At 37.3% G+C, this 15,253-nt stretch overlaps 1 protein-coding gene across 9 annotated transcripts in view; it reads left to right on the plus strand.

Annotated features, from left to right (window-relative positions):
• The window catches only part of MPDZ (multiple PDZ domain crumbs cell polarity complex component), a 174,438-nt gene that overhangs the window by 156,056 nt on the left and 3,129 nt on the right, over positions 1-15,253 (plus strand). For 8 of the 9 annotated variants that reach the window (XM_050761615.1, XM_050761619.1, XM_050761622.1 and 5 more), the window contains 11 exons: positions 317-462; positions 1,453-1,536; positions 1,690-1,883; positions 3,976-4,123; positions 8,388-8,474; positions 10,055-10,145; positions 11,039-11,082; positions 11,940-12,062; positions 13,357-13,461; positions 14,025-14,137; positions 15,026-15,149. In XM_050761615.1, coding sequence (XP_050617572.1) covers positions 317-462; positions 1,453-1,536; positions 1,690-1,883; positions 3,976-4,123; positions 8,388-8,474; positions 10,055-10,145; positions 11,039-11,082; positions 11,940-12,062; positions 13,357-13,461; positions 14,025-14,137; positions 15,026-15,149 — 1,259 coding nt within the window. The remainder of the gene's footprint in view (positions 1-316; positions 463-1,452; positions 1,537-1,689; positions 1,884-3,975; positions 4,124-8,387; positions 8,475-10,054; positions 10,146-11,038; positions 11,083-11,939; positions 12,063-13,356; positions 13,462-14,024; positions 14,138-15,025; positions 15,150-15,253) is intronic. The other variant, XM_050761617.1, reaches the window with a different exon arrangement.

Here is a 15,253-nt window from a genome sequence, read left to right on the forward strand (position 1 = left end):
TTCAATTTAACTCTGTTCTCTCTTCTTCATATCCTATCCTTTATATCTCTAGCAATTTAAAACATGCAGGATAGTATAGAAAATAATTAAATGAGTAATTTTCTGCCCACTACCTTAAATTAACAATGGCGATTTAATCACATTTGTTTTATTTTTAAATATAATTAAAAGATTGAGGTAAATATAAAGTCTCTTTTTGTCCACAGTCTTGGACCCATTTCCCTGCCGATCCCTCAGAGTCAATCTGTGTGATGAGTTTGATGGATATGCCTTGTAACTAATTTTTATTTGTATTTCATTTTTAACTTATTTTTAGATACAAGCAGATCATCAACACCGGCAATTTTTGCGTCTGATCCTGCAACCTGCCCCATTATCCCTGGCTGTGAAACCACCATCGAGATTTCCAAAGGGCGAACAGGGCTGGGCCTGAGCATCGTTGGGGGTTCAGACACACTGCTGGTGAGCACCACCCAGAGGTGCTTCTGCACAGGCGGCCCTTCAGCCAGGCCTCGGAGACCATTATGGGGAGATGTCTAGCAGTTCTAGTAAAGGAAATGTGAAGGCCGAGAAAATTTGTATTTGTTATTTTAATTTATAAGGCAAATATTCAGTTGGGTACAGGGGGTTTTCCTTTGAGCAAGCCAATAAATACTGACTCAGCAAGATTTTGCTACACTGGTGATTTTGACCTTGAAATTTCAAAGTGTTTCTATCAGTTCACCAGTCCTTGCTACATTTTAATTTCCTTTTTGCTGATATCCAGGTTGAGTTAAACCCATTTTAAGAGGAGTTTGAGCCAGGCGCGATGGCTCATGCCTGTAATCCCAGCACCTTGGGAGGCTGAGGCAGGTGGATCACTTGAGGCCAGGAGTTTGAGATCAGCCTGTTCAACATGGCGAAACCCCAATTCTACTAAAAATACAATAACTAGCCTGGCATGGTGGCGTCTGTAATCCCAGCTACTTGGAAGGCTGAGGCAGGAGAATATCTTGAACATGAGAGGCAGAGGTTGCAGTGAGCTGAGATTGCACCACTGCACTCCAGCCTGTGTGACAGAGTGAGACTGCATCTTAAAAAAAAAAAAAAAGAGAGAGAGAGTTTGAAAAATTAGATACTTTGTAGACAAAATTTTCTAAATGCCAAAAATACCTTAAAAATGATTTCATTTATGAATAAGAAAGTTGTCTCTCATCTGTGTATGCATGTTCTATTTTATAGTTTTTTCTTTAATGTTCTCTATCATTAGGAAAAATGTATAAGCTCCTTTGAGCCTTTTAGCAAAAATTGTTGTTACACTTTCCCTTGAATTATATGGGGCTTGTACCTGTAGAGCCAGAGTTTATAACCCTTATTGCTGTCTGTCAAAGTGTAATGTGTTTGGACTCCATTTCTGCTCACCATTCCTAGGAGAATGGGATAAGTATGGGTATGTTTTGTTTGGGCCCTTAGGGTGCCATTATTATCCATGAAGTTTATGAAGAAGGAGCAGCATGTAAAGATGGAAGACTCTGGGCTGGAGATCAGATCTTAGAGGTATAGAATGCCTGTTTTTGACCTTCAAAATTAACAGAGAAAAGGCTCCTGGGGGGAGTGTTTCTTTCTTTGCTTCTTTCTCTCTCTCCTTTCCCCACCTTACTCCCCTTTGCTTCTCATGTTCCTCACAGTCAGTGTCCCATTTCTGTCCAGGTGAATGGAATTGACTTGAGAAAGGCCACACATGATGAAGCAATCAATGTCCTGAGACAGACGCCACAGAGGGTGCGCCTGACACTCTACAGAGATGAGGCCCCATACAAAGAGGAGGAAGTGTGTGACACCCTCACTATTGAGCTGCAGAAGAAGCCGGGAAAAGGCCTAGGATTAAGTATTGTTGGTAAAAGGTGTGACTGAGGAAGACAAACCCAATGCTCCCTTGGAAATGATGGGACTTAAATTATTTTAAAGAGTAATAGCAGTAGCTGAATCTTTTATCAGTGGCTAGTGTTCAATAGGTAATTGTTAGCCCCCTCACTACAGAACCATAAAAAGATGTCGGTTTTGGACTTTTAAAATCAGAATATTGGAAGGTTTTGAAGGTACTTAACAAAAAGTCATTTGGTATATTTTTGAGCACCTGCTATGTGCTAGGAAATACATTAAGTTTTCAGAAACACGGTTAAAGAAGACATGGTTCCTGACCTCCAAAAACTCATCGTCTGGTGAATGTTGAATTAAATATATTCTTGCAACAAAGGAATCTATTGATGAGTGACAAAGATGCTTTGTGGGGGACCCATGGTAGCAAAGGAGAAAGGGACCAATTGACCCTATTTAATTAAAGTGAATTAGGGAAAATTTCCAAGAAAAGAGGTGTCTGAGCTGAGGCTAAAAGTGATAAGTGAGAATTGGTTTATTAAAGGAGAATGGAAGATACTGTAGGGAGAAGGATCAGAGTGAACAAGAGTGTGCCATCAATAGGACCTAAAGCAAGGGGCCTGGGTGGTAATGGAATAGTGAATGCACAAAAATTCACAACCTAATTCATTTATATATAAGTACATTTGAAAAGTATTTACATATAAGTAATATTAACAAATTCATTTATAAGCGATACTAACAAATATATAATCCAGCAAATTTCATAAATCTTTCTTCCTTTTAGTATTATAAGCCCATCTGGATCTGATCTCAGAATCTGCCAGATAGTTAAACTTGTGAAGTCAGCATTCAGTAAAAAGCGCACCTGCAGTCTGCAGTGGCCCTAAGTTGATTTCGTCATTCCTTGGGCCTCAGATAGCCACCATTTCAAATCAGCTTATTTTTTCCAGTGAGTTGGAAATCTGTGAAATGGTGATCTTTATGTCAGGATATCCTTCTTTGGAAATAGGCATTCTTCAGAATTGCCAAACCAGCAGCATAGACCCCTGGTTCTGCAGCGACTTTTCTGTATGGAAATAAAAAGCATTTACACCATTTTGTTTTCTCAGAGACAGCTAAAGGCTAATTATTTTTAAACACAAAGAATTAAGCATATTATTTGAGTCTCAGTGGGAATATGTCTAAAAATTATACTTTTTTTTGGAATACAGTATCAGTAGCCTAGTTCTTATGAAACATGACATGGGTAACATGGCTACTACAGGATGTGGGGTCACCAGGTCATCATAAAAACCACCATTAATTAACCCTAAACTCTATGAAGACCATACAAAGACCATCTAATCCAATATCCAGTTTATAAAGATGGGAAAGTGGAAGATCAAATGGTGAAATGGTTTGATGTCATGACCTTGGCAAGAACAAGTGATACAGTTCAGCTTTTACTATGTATTTCTATTTATGGTTATCTTCGTATCTTTAGAAGTTTTGGGTTTTTTTTTTTTTTAAGTTTTGTGAAAGAATGGTTGGGAATAAGATTTGTGTTTATTTTGCATAAACCTGTCTCGTGTGGAAGATGTGTAATGATTTCAAATAAAAGACATCACAGCAATGGTATTTAGATTTTTAGTTAATAAATGGTGTTTAGTTTGAGATACACATCTGTTATGATTTTCAGCAATATTAATGATGTTGATGGTGATAGCAACATATTTATTTAACCACAAGTTACTATCATTCAAAGCTCCATTCTTGTTTGGAAAGAACAGTAGAGCTTGCATCCAAGGACTGATTCTTAAGTCTTACTTTTGCCACTTAGTAGCTGAGTGACCCATAAAGTGAAAATGGTAATACACACTGCTACTCACAGTATATAATTGATGAAGAATAAATATGTTTATTGGAGATATTTCAATCTATGAAGCACTCTAAGACATAAGCTGTTATTTATCAAAAAATATAATTCTAATGTTGCCCCAGTGTTGCTCCAAATAATAAAACTTTTAAAGTCATAAAAACAAGTAAAAATTTTGGGTAAAAACATAACTTTTTATTAAATAAGCATTGCATTACAGTTGAGGAAAAGATAATGTTGAAATTCAAAATTGTGTGCAGAAACGATACTGGAGTATTTGTGTCAGACATTGTCAAAGGAGGAATTGCAGATGCCGATGGAAGACTGATGCAGGGAGACCAGATATTAATGGTGAATGGGGAAGATGTTCGTAATGCCACCCAGGAAGCGGTTGCCGCTTTGCTAAAGGTAAAAGATGCCAAAAATAATTCTGTGTAATAGCATAGAAGAAAAAAGAGAATTTTAACATTGGGCTATCATAGTCAAATTACTAATGACTTCTCTTTATTTAAAGTGTCACCTCAAGGCTGGGTGCAATGGCTCACGCCTGTAATCCCAGCATTTTGGGAGGCCACGGCGGGTGGATCACTTGAGCCTAGGAGTTTGCGACCAGCCTTGGCAACATGGCAAAATCCCATCTCTACAAAAAAAATATAAAAATTAGCTGGGCATGGTGGTGCGTGCCTTAAGACTGATTCTTGAGTCTTACTTTTGCCACTTAGTAGCTGAGTGACCCATAAAATGAGAATGGTAATACACACTGCTACTCACAGTATATAATTGCATGAGTCTGGGAGGCACAGGTTGCAGTGAACTGTGGTCATGCCATTGCACTCCAGCTTATGTGACAGAAATCCTGTCTCAAAAAAAAAAAAGTCAAATCTTTTAAAATGGAAAGACTTTATCATTTATCTTCCATAAAAGGGAATGTTTGCTCCAAATACTAATCTGACTCAAAACTATTGAACTATTTGAAATTGACATTTAAAATCAGAAGCAGAATGGTCATCCTTATGCAACGAAAGTAATTTAATGCAGATTCACTCGGCAGTACCTTCACTGGGGATTATCCTAATTATAAGGCCTCCATCCCTAGATATCATTCTAAACTCAAGTACATTTTACATTATAAAATTGGTTTCCTCCTTTCCTCCAAAGAAAACTCACCATGAAGGATCATTATCCAATTGGAAAGGCAGAACCAGTTTCATTTTTAAAAATGAATGAATTGTAAAGCACAGAAAAGTCACTTGACAATTCCTGGGACCTAGCCATATTCTGTGTCAGGGAATATTCCAGTTTCTAGAGGGAATTTGCATTCCTGTAAACAGGCAATGCTTATCTCCTTGTTTTGTTTTTTAACCTAATGTGTTTTATGACCTGAAGAAGTATAATTCAACATTAACTAGAAAACTGTCATCATCAGTACCCATATCATGGGTAGCAATTAACATAAGCCTGCATGACAGTGCCCAGCAGCAGTAGAGCTGTTGGAGGTCTAATACGCTAAGGGGAGCCTCTGAGTGGCTGGGCTTCATGGAGGGATTTTCAAGTGGGCACTTGGTTTATATAAACCAAACATATGAATTTGTTTATAAATTGGTTATTAAAGCAAAGTTAACATCTATCACTTCTCATTAGGGTTCTCAATCTTTAAAACATAATGTAATTAGAATTCTTTAAGGAGGAATACATTCTTTTTGGAGACACATTAAAAACAATTGTTATCTCTTTAAGAATTATATATCCTAAAGAGAGAAAAAATGGAAGCATCCATAAAACAATGTAAATAATTTTTAAAACAGTCATTTAAAAAGCTAGTCTGGCCAGGTGTGGTGGCTCATGCCTGTAATCCCAACACTTTAGGAGGCTAAGGCGGGCGGATCTGAGGTCGGGAGTTCGAGACCAGCCTGACCAACATGGAGAAACCCCTTACTAAAAATACAAAATTAGCCAGGTGTGGTGGCATGTGCCTGTAATCCCAGCTACTCGGGAGACTGAGGCAGGAGAATCACCTGAACCCGGGAGGCAGACATTGCAGTGAGCCGAGATCGCACCATTGTACCATTGCAGTACAGCCTGGGCAATAAGAATGAAATTCCATCTCAAAAAAAAAAAAAAGCTAGTCTGACAGTACATAATGAACACCATAAATATTTGTATAACTTACATGTTTGTTGCTGCTGCTTATTTTTGTTTTATTAATTTTTCATTTAAAAATCTTCTTTAAATAATCCTTAATACACAACTTCACATAAAGTTCTTCATGCACATAGAGTTCATTGAAGTGTTATTTGTAATAGTGGGAAAATTGGAAGCAACGTGGTTGGCAAAAACTACATAAACTTTGGTATAAATAGTAAGGATGCATGGCAAACGTGTAGCTGTTTGAAAGGATGTTCATGACAACTATTTTATTTTATTTTATTTTATTTTATTTTATTTATTTATTTATTTTTGAGACGGTAGCCCTGCTCTGTCACCCAGGCTGGAGTGCAGTGGCGTGATCTCAGCTCGCTGCAAGCTCCGCCTCCCGGGTTCGCACCATTCTCCTGCCTCAGCTTCCAGAGTAGCTGGGACTACAGGCGCCCGCTACCACGCCCAGCTAATTTTTTGTATTTTTAGTAGAGATGGGGTTTCACTGTGTTAGCCAGGATGGTCTCGATCTCCTGACTTCGTGATCCACCCATCTCGGCCTCCCAAAGTGTCATGACAACTATTTTAACATGATAAAATATATACAGTAGTCACTCCTAATCTGCAGTTTCTCTTCCTGTGGTTTCAGTTGCCCACAGTATAGTAAAATAAGGTATTTTTAGAGGGAGAGAGAGATCACATTCATATAACTTTTATTACAGCACATTGTTATAATTGTTCTATTTTACTATTATCCTCTTATTGTGTCTAATTTATAAATTAAACCTTATTTTACATTTATAAATTAAACCGTATGTATAGGAAAAAACATAGTATATGTAGAGTTTAGCACTATCTATAGTGTCAGCCATCCACTGGCGGGGGGTCTTAGAACATATTCCCCCCTACAATAAAGGGGGACTACTGTAATTAGTGGAGAATATAAGACAGAGGATTGTATTTACGGCATAGATACGACTGTGTAAAAAATACAATCTTTTAAGTTTTTTAAACAATAATTATGAGGTATCTGTTGGACTTATGGGTCCTTTTCTTTCCCCATCTTTTTTCATTTTATTTCCAAAATTTTCTTTAGTGGGCGTAAATTGCTTTTGTATTGGAAAAATTAACAATTTTTAAAATAAAGCCCTTGATATTTGAGAGAAGTGTTACAGGTAGGTGAACGGGTTGCAACATTACACAGTGAATAATTAATGTATGGACATGTTAACCTTACAGTTATGTAAACTGAAAATATAAATAGTTTCAAGAAGAGTTTGGTAAATTTGCAGCAAAGAAACCCCAAATCAGACAAATAAAAAAACAAACTTATGGATATTACAAGTCAAGTTTTGACCTTTCAAAGTATGATTCATGATCAACATCTTCAAGAATAACACATCCCTTTGTACTCTCATCACTGAATAATAATATCAGTACCCAATGTTTGTATTAATCTTACTCCATTTTAGACACTGTCATAAGCATTGTTCATGGATTATTTATCTCAACAACCTATAATACTGTATGTTTTTAAAATTCAGAGTAAAAGATTTATTAAGGTTAAACATCCATTGCGGTCACACAGCTAATAAATCACATAGTCTGGATTTAATCCAGTGACTCCAAAACAGGATCTCAAACACCTCCTTGTGCTACTTCCATATTAGACTGTGCATCATTTCTTGCATGCCTATGGTTTATTTGTAAAGGGGTACAAGAAGATTGTCTTCAATTCATGTTTCCTGTTGATAGTAGTAGTTATCTAAATTTTATATCATAAGTTTATTCAGGCCCAGTGTGGCCATAAGAGAATTTACCCAATTATCTAAGTACCTCTTCTATTGAGGGCAAAACAAGTTGCTGAGGTGGTGGTAGTGGTGGTTTCATTGTGTTTGCTTTTTTTTTTTTTTTTTCCTGAGACGGAGTCTCGATCTGTCACCCAGGCTGGAGTGCAGTGGCACAATCTCAGCTCACTGCAAACTCTACCGCCTGGGTTCACACCATTCTCCTGCCTCAGCTTCCCAAGTAGCTGGGACTACAGGCGCCTGCCACCACGCCTGGCTAATTTTTTGTATTTTTAGTAGAGACGGGGTTTCACCTTGTTAGCCAGGATGGTCTTGATCTCCTGACCTCATGATCCACCTGCCTCGGCCTCCCAAAGTGCTGGGATTACAGTCACTTTGTTTTTTAAACCCTCAGTTATTCAGCTTGTTTGGCCTATCAAAATTAGTGTGTTTCATGAGATAATTGCTCAATTCTCCATTTCTTTTTGGTAGAAGTAGTCTCCATAGAAATCATGAGGTGATAAGACAGACACTTGGTGTTGCTGCTGCTACTTGTTATTATTTTTATTAGTTTGAATGTTTTCTAAAAAAGCCATTTTCCACAAGGGATTGGAGGTATCCTTGCTTATAGAAATTCCAAAAGGAAGATGCCTTTCAAAAAAGTCTTGAAGAATAAAATGTATTCCTAAAGATGATTATAGCATTTATTTAAACATCTCCATAAAACACCCCTCCATCCCCACCCCCAGTGTTCCCTAGGCACAGTAACCTTGGAAGTTGGAAGAATCAAAGCTGGTCCATTCCATTCAGAAAGGAGGCCTTCTCAAAGCAGCCAGGTGGGTAGCTGTGGAGTGCATCAGGGTGATGCAATCAGCATGCCAAGAAGACACATAGATGGCCCTGACTGTGGGTCTGTGTACAAGGTCTGGCCCCCTAGCAACATGGGATAGTGACTGAGGTAAAGAGTTTGAGACAGAGAAGAACAAAGAATCAGAGTAGCCAGGTAAACAAGGTGTAGCTGTTGAGTAGTTTATAAGTTATTCTAAGGAAATTGATTTCAAGCATTCTTTTTTGACATGATTCTTTTTCCATAATCTCAAAAGGTAACTACCTAATATATGTAAAGCCTACCAAGATAACATATTTTTTATTTTCATTTTATTTTATTTTTATTTGTTATTTATTTATTTATTTATTTATTTTTTTGAGATGGAGTCTCTCTCTGTCACCTAGACTGGAGTGCAGTGGCACGATCTCAGCTCACTGCAACCTTCACCTCCCGGGCTCAAGTGATTCTCCTCCTGCCTCTACCCCCCGAGTAGCTGGGACTACAGGCGTGCCCCACCACGCCCAGCTGATTTTTGTATTTTTAGTAGAGATGGGGTTTTGCCACGTCAGCCAGGCTGGTCTCTAAACGCCTGACCTCGTGATCCACGCGCCTCGGCTCCCAAAGTGTTGGGATTGTAGACGTGAGCCACTGCACCTCACCCCAAGATAACATATTTTTAAAATATTTTATAGCAACATCAATCAATATTCAACTGAAGAGTCCCATATAAGTGAACTATAGATACTCAGCACCATGTATAAAAATGGGATGTTAAATATTTCAAGACTCTTGACAAGACCTCTTGACCCTCTCCTCAGTCTTGTCTACTGATGGTGGAAGCCAATTTTCATCAATCTATCCCTAGAGACCCCATAGTAGGCCGGGCGCGGTGGCTCACGCCTGTAATCCCAGCACTTTGGGAGGCTGAGGCAGGCGGATCGCGAGGTCAGGAGATTGAGACCATCCTGGCTAACATGGTGAAACCCTGTCTCTACTGGAAAAAAAAAAAAAAAAAAAAAAAAAAGCCGGGCATGGGGGAGGGCGCTTGTAGTCCCAGCTACGTGGGAGACTGAGGCAGGAGAATGGCGTGAACCCGGGAGGCGAAGCTTGTGGTGAGCGGAGATGCGCCACTGCACTCCAGCCTGGGTGGCAGAGTGAGACTCCGTCTCAAAGGAAAAAAAAAAAAAGAAAAGACCCGATACTAATTTTCTAAGTTACTACCATAAGTTTCCTATTAGCTGACCGTAATTCTACAGTTTTTGTTTAAGTCCTAGTCTTCCTACCACATCAGTTTAAATTTAAAGAAGATTAGTTTGTATTAGATTATGACTATCCACTAAAATTTTAGGTAGATTGGAATCAATTTCATCTACCCTTTTAGCTTTAATTCATTTATGTCACTAGACAAATTCTCCTTTTAAAAGAAAAAAAAAAAACACCAGTAGAAACTGTGTTTAAATTGCTCATCAAATTATCAAATGCCACCATTGCTTAACAGGTATGTGTCTCTAGATTAAATTCTGAAATAAGTGGTATTTAGGGAGTATGTTACTTGGAAAACATTCTGAAATAGTTGTGTATTTGTAGGTGAGTGAAGGCAGCCTGTCATCTTTCACTTTTCCACTCTCTGGATCCAGTACATCGGAGTCACTGGAAAGTAGCTCAAAGAAGAATGCATGTAAGATTGGTTCAGTATTTTAAACATGGTTTGAATTTTGGCTGTCAACACTGATTTTTTTTTCTTGTTTACCTCTGAGCTTTCTTTTCCCCCACATCATCCCATATCCTAATATAGGTACAAAAACATGTGTTAGCAAAAAGTCTGAACAACATGAAGTTGTGCCTATGGCAGCTTTTCCCATTTGATGTTTACCCTACAAGATACACTAAACATTTTAATCAGGATTCTGTAATTTTTTTTCTTACTAAGCAGATTGGTGTATTTGATTTTATTCCTTTTCTGTGTTTAATGTAACACCAGTAAATCAGAAGATGCCATTAAGTGAAGCCTTCTTTTTCCATGAAGATTGCAAAAATTTGAGAAAATCAATGTGATCCTCCTGTGTTTTAATTACGTGAAATCATGCTGCAGAGGAATTTTTGGCTTGGTGCATTGGTTGAGAGTTGTTCAAATTGAAGAAACTAACCATATGGCAATCTGTGTTTGCAATGTGACTTATATTCTAGAAATTTAGGCACTTAAGTTCATGAATTTTTTTAATGCATCCATGACTTTATTCCTGTCAACTGTGCACATGTGTCTTTCTATGCAAAGCACATTTTGCCCTTGACTCATTCAAAGTGGATTATGTAGTTATATAATCAACACTTAAAATGAGAAGGAAGAATGGAAGAATGGGATGGTATATACGTTTTTCCAACTGGAAAAATAAATAGTTCCTATGTGAGACAGTTCTAATCATGTGTACTTGCAGCTTTGAGCACCCCCTTAAAAAAATAAAAAAGAAACCTAGGTTATTCCATTTAGTCCCATCCAGCTTTAGATATTTTAATGAGATAAAAAATGAATGAACATAAAATAACCCTATTTTATCTTTTTTGCCTTTACAGTGGCATCTGAAATACAGGGATTAAGAACAGTTGAAATAAAAAAGGTAACTTGGGGAGAGAAAACAATATAAACTCTGGTGTTTTCGGAGACATCTTATGCGTTTTCTTGTTAACTTGCTTACTGTTTTAACGTATTCATCTCAAAAAAGTATGTATTATTACATATTACATGTGAAATAACATAATGTAGTCCTTAATGAATTTCCTGATCATAGTACCTCATTTGAAAAATCAGTTTGCATACTCTCTTTTGCTGAAAATAGCATCAACTTGACCCCACACAAAATAGTACAATGCCTCTCACTTGTTACACTGATAAGTAAACCTTTCACTTCAGCAGATACTTATTAGTTCTGAAACAGATTCCCCCGACAGCCATGCACAAGAGACAAAGTAAAAGCAGCTGTGATTTATTGAGCCTTTACTATTGTTCTGAGCACTCTTATAGACACTTCATGTCATCATCATGTCATTTAATATTCACTGCAGCCCTCTGTGAGAGGCACTGTTGTCTCCATTTTGTAAATGAAGATCTAATGATTTATTGAGTGGAGTGTACTTATTTCAAGTTCCTGCATTTACAAGTATGACTTCCTGGCTTTGAACACAGGACTGATTCCAAAAGTGTGGTCTTTTCACTTCATGAGTTTACCTGCTTTTCATCAGTTCTGCAAAATGATTTTCATTTAGAATGTCTTGATTTATTTTACTTCCTGAACAGATGCTTATTTTCCTGAGCCACACTAAGCACCTGCGTCAAAGTAATGCAGTTTTCTTGTACTTCATTTTCGCCCTTCCACTTAGAAGATCAGAGTTGACTATAGATATCATGCCAAAGAATAAACAAAAGGTCAATGAAAAATATCACTTTGACCAAAATTTTGTATCTGTTCCATGGCAGAGCCCTACTGACTCACTGGGAATCAGCATCGCTGGAGGAGTGGGCAGCCCACTTGGTGATGTGCCTATATTTATTGCAATGATGCACCCAACTGGAGTTGCAGCACAGACCCAAAAACTCAGAGTAAGTCATACTAACAACCCCAGAAGCCCTAGCAAAATGTGCAGAAGTGTTTTTATAAACCTTTGAACTTGGCTATCTGTTGCAAGGCAGTTTTAAATGTCTACATTTACTTTTAAATCATCTAATCCAACCACGGCAAGGCTTGCTTAGGGTAAAAGATAAAGAATATTAAAAGAAAGGAGAAAATGCAGATTTGCAATTAAATGAAATAGGGAGATTTATAGTTGTTTCTTAATACATATTTTTATATGTTGAAATTCTGTGGAACAAGCTAAAAGAGAACAGAAAGTATTTTCAGAACACCAGTATGAAGTGAAATTTTTCTCTTATATATTTTATTGGTTTAAATGCTGATTTAACTCTGTTAAATTGAAAAGTATTACTTATTTGCATTCACTGATAATTTTGCAGAAGTTTAATATAAATATGACTTACAATGTTATAAAACAATATGCAAGTTGCCTCAAAGCTGAGGGATTATCCAAATTGTGGAGCACTACGATGGAATTTATGCCAACTGCCCAGCTCTAAAATTACATGAATATTCCATTAAGGCAACTCAGTCTCTCTAAAGCAAAAATCTCTATGGTTTCATACCTCAAAAAATAGGTCTCAGAACATAACCACATTTTAGTTTAAATAGTCTTTAGGCTGGGAATGGTTCAGCCTCCTTTGATATCCAGATTTATGGCTGACACTTAAAATCTGATTGTATACATAGCACAGGGTCAATAAACTTCTGGAAGGACAGATAGTGAATATTTTAGGCTTTGTGGGACCTGTGAGTCTCTGTTGCAACTACTCAACTCTGCCCTGTGAAAGCAGCCAAATAAGCATGGCTGTCTTCCAACCAAACTTTATTAACCAAAACAGGCAGTGGGCCAAATTTGGCCTCTGGGCCTTAGTCTGCCAACCTCTGACTTAGAGTCACATCTAATGATTATAATAGTAATGTCCAGAGAAATTTCAGTTTCCAAATGGTAGTGAGTTTTTTTTTCTTTTAATAGGAAGTAATGTCTCACCCAAGAGAAATGAAGAGCAGGGAAGAGTGACTTTCTCCTTCTCCCTCCCTCTCCCCTGGACACTGTGGAACTCAACCATTATGCACTGCTTCTTTTTGTGGTTGCTGCTTATTGGACTTCTTGGAATTAGTGGTTTCCTTAGTTATATTTCAGTGGCTGGTAGCAGTATATATGTCATGTGCAAGGTGGAGAAGGAAATGAATACTCAGGTCTCAAAGACCCACTCTCCATGGCTGCTTTAGCAGATGGCCGTTTCTTTCTCTCCCTTGCAGGTTGGGGATAGGATTGTCACTATCTGTGGCACATCCACTGAGGGCATGACTCACACCCAAGCAGTTAACCTACTGAAAAATGCATCTGGCTCCATTGAAATGCAGGTAAGATTTTTATCCCAAGCATAATTCAGAATATAGGTAGCTTGAAGACACATGAACTTTGATGTTAAAGCAGTAAAAATGATTAAATATTTTGCTATTATTTTATTTAATATTTCTCTTGAACGTAAATGATTAAGAGTTCCAAGAAAGTGCATATGAAACATATTTTGTAACATTTTACTCGGATGCATTGATTGTTTTATACTTTAAGGGGAAAAAAATCCAGGCCTTAGCAGTACATGATTATTTGCTAGAGTTTTAAGTAGTGCTAGCAAGTGGCTTGTATTCCAAAGATCTTTAAAAAATAATTACATATGAGACCACATTTTAAAAACGTCAAAAAAAACTTTGTACAATAGAATTAGAAGAATGTTAAGAGGACAGTTAAGAGGCCTCTGGACCTTGTGAAATTTCATTCTCTTTGGTTGTATTTTATGTTAACAGAAATGATTAAATGGACAATAAAATGTACATTTTAATCCAAGTGCTCTTTTTGAAGAAAAATTACTTTCCTTAGCCCCAGGAACATGTGTTTTTTCTGTTTATCCTTCTCCTGTGTGCAGGTGGTTGCTGGAGGAGATGTGAGTGTGGTCACAGGTCATCAGCAGGAGCCTGCAAGTTCCAGTCTTTCTTTCACTGGGCTGACGTCAAGCAGTATATTTCAGGATGATTTAGGGTGCGCTCATACATGATGATTAGTGTTATCATTTTTTACTTATGAATCAAGTCTTCCTGACAGTTGCATTCTCTGTCCCGTGTTTCTAGGAATTACGTACAGGTAAAATGATAGGATATATGAAGTATGAATTACACATATCAGGTGCTTCTAAACTCAAATAATTATGGCATGGATTTAGCTGATCAAAGATAAGTAGAGAAATAGATAACTAGCTAGATAGATATGCATGCTACTACCCTTCCCATGGTTTCAGCTCTGATTTTGGGGTGGAGGATATTTTAATCTTGATGTTACCACTTCATGTAATATGGAGCAAGTCAAATCTATCATTTTAAAATTTCCAGCACTGCCTATTCATTTAACATATTATACTTTGGATTGAAAAAATTCACGGTATTAAGTAACAACAATTGGATAAAAAAGCATTGGAAAACAGAGAGAGGCACATTAGAAAATTTAAATAATTTGATGCAGCTTTTCCATTGCTTATAAATGATTTGTCTCTCTGAGCTTGGGTATACTGATGTTTATGACTTATTCTGTTATTGTCCCCTGAACTTTAGCCCTCTCACTTTAAATAAACTGGAAAAAGAATGAGCTTCTCTGTACAACGAGAACATGCCATGAATATGTTAGTTTAAGGGAACTGTAAATGAGTAATAGAATTAGGGTGTTAAGTAGGATTTCATTAGATTATGTAAATTTAAAATACCGAGCACAGCGTGCACTGACAATTTAAGCATCTCAAAAATACCCATAATATACTCCTTGTCAGTGACAAAGAGAATTATGCTAGCTTTAGGTGGATGTCAGATAATTCATAACATATATATAGATATAGGGTTTTTTTAATTTAAATCTTGTTTTTCCTTTCCTTCACCGTAGACCTCCTCAATGTAAGTCTATTACACTAGAGCGAGGACCAGATGGCTTAGGCTTCAGTATAGTTGGAGGATATGGCAGCCCTCATGGAGACTTACCCATTTATGTTAAAACAGTGTTTGCAAAGGTAAGCTTGCAAATTTTAACCACCCTCTTTTCCCCTAAACATTCATTAATAGTGGTCAGCAGCTGGCTTATTAGTTTATGGCCTGAGGTAATGCCAAATGGTTA

This window comes from Macaca thibetana, chromosome 15, assembly GCF_024542745.1.
Source record: "Macaca thibetana thibetana isolate TM-01 chromosome 15, ASM2454274v1, whole genome shotgun sequence".
Taxonomy (NCBI): domain Eukaryota; kingdom Metazoa; phylum Chordata; class Mammalia; order Primates; family Cercopithecidae; genus Macaca; species Macaca thibetana.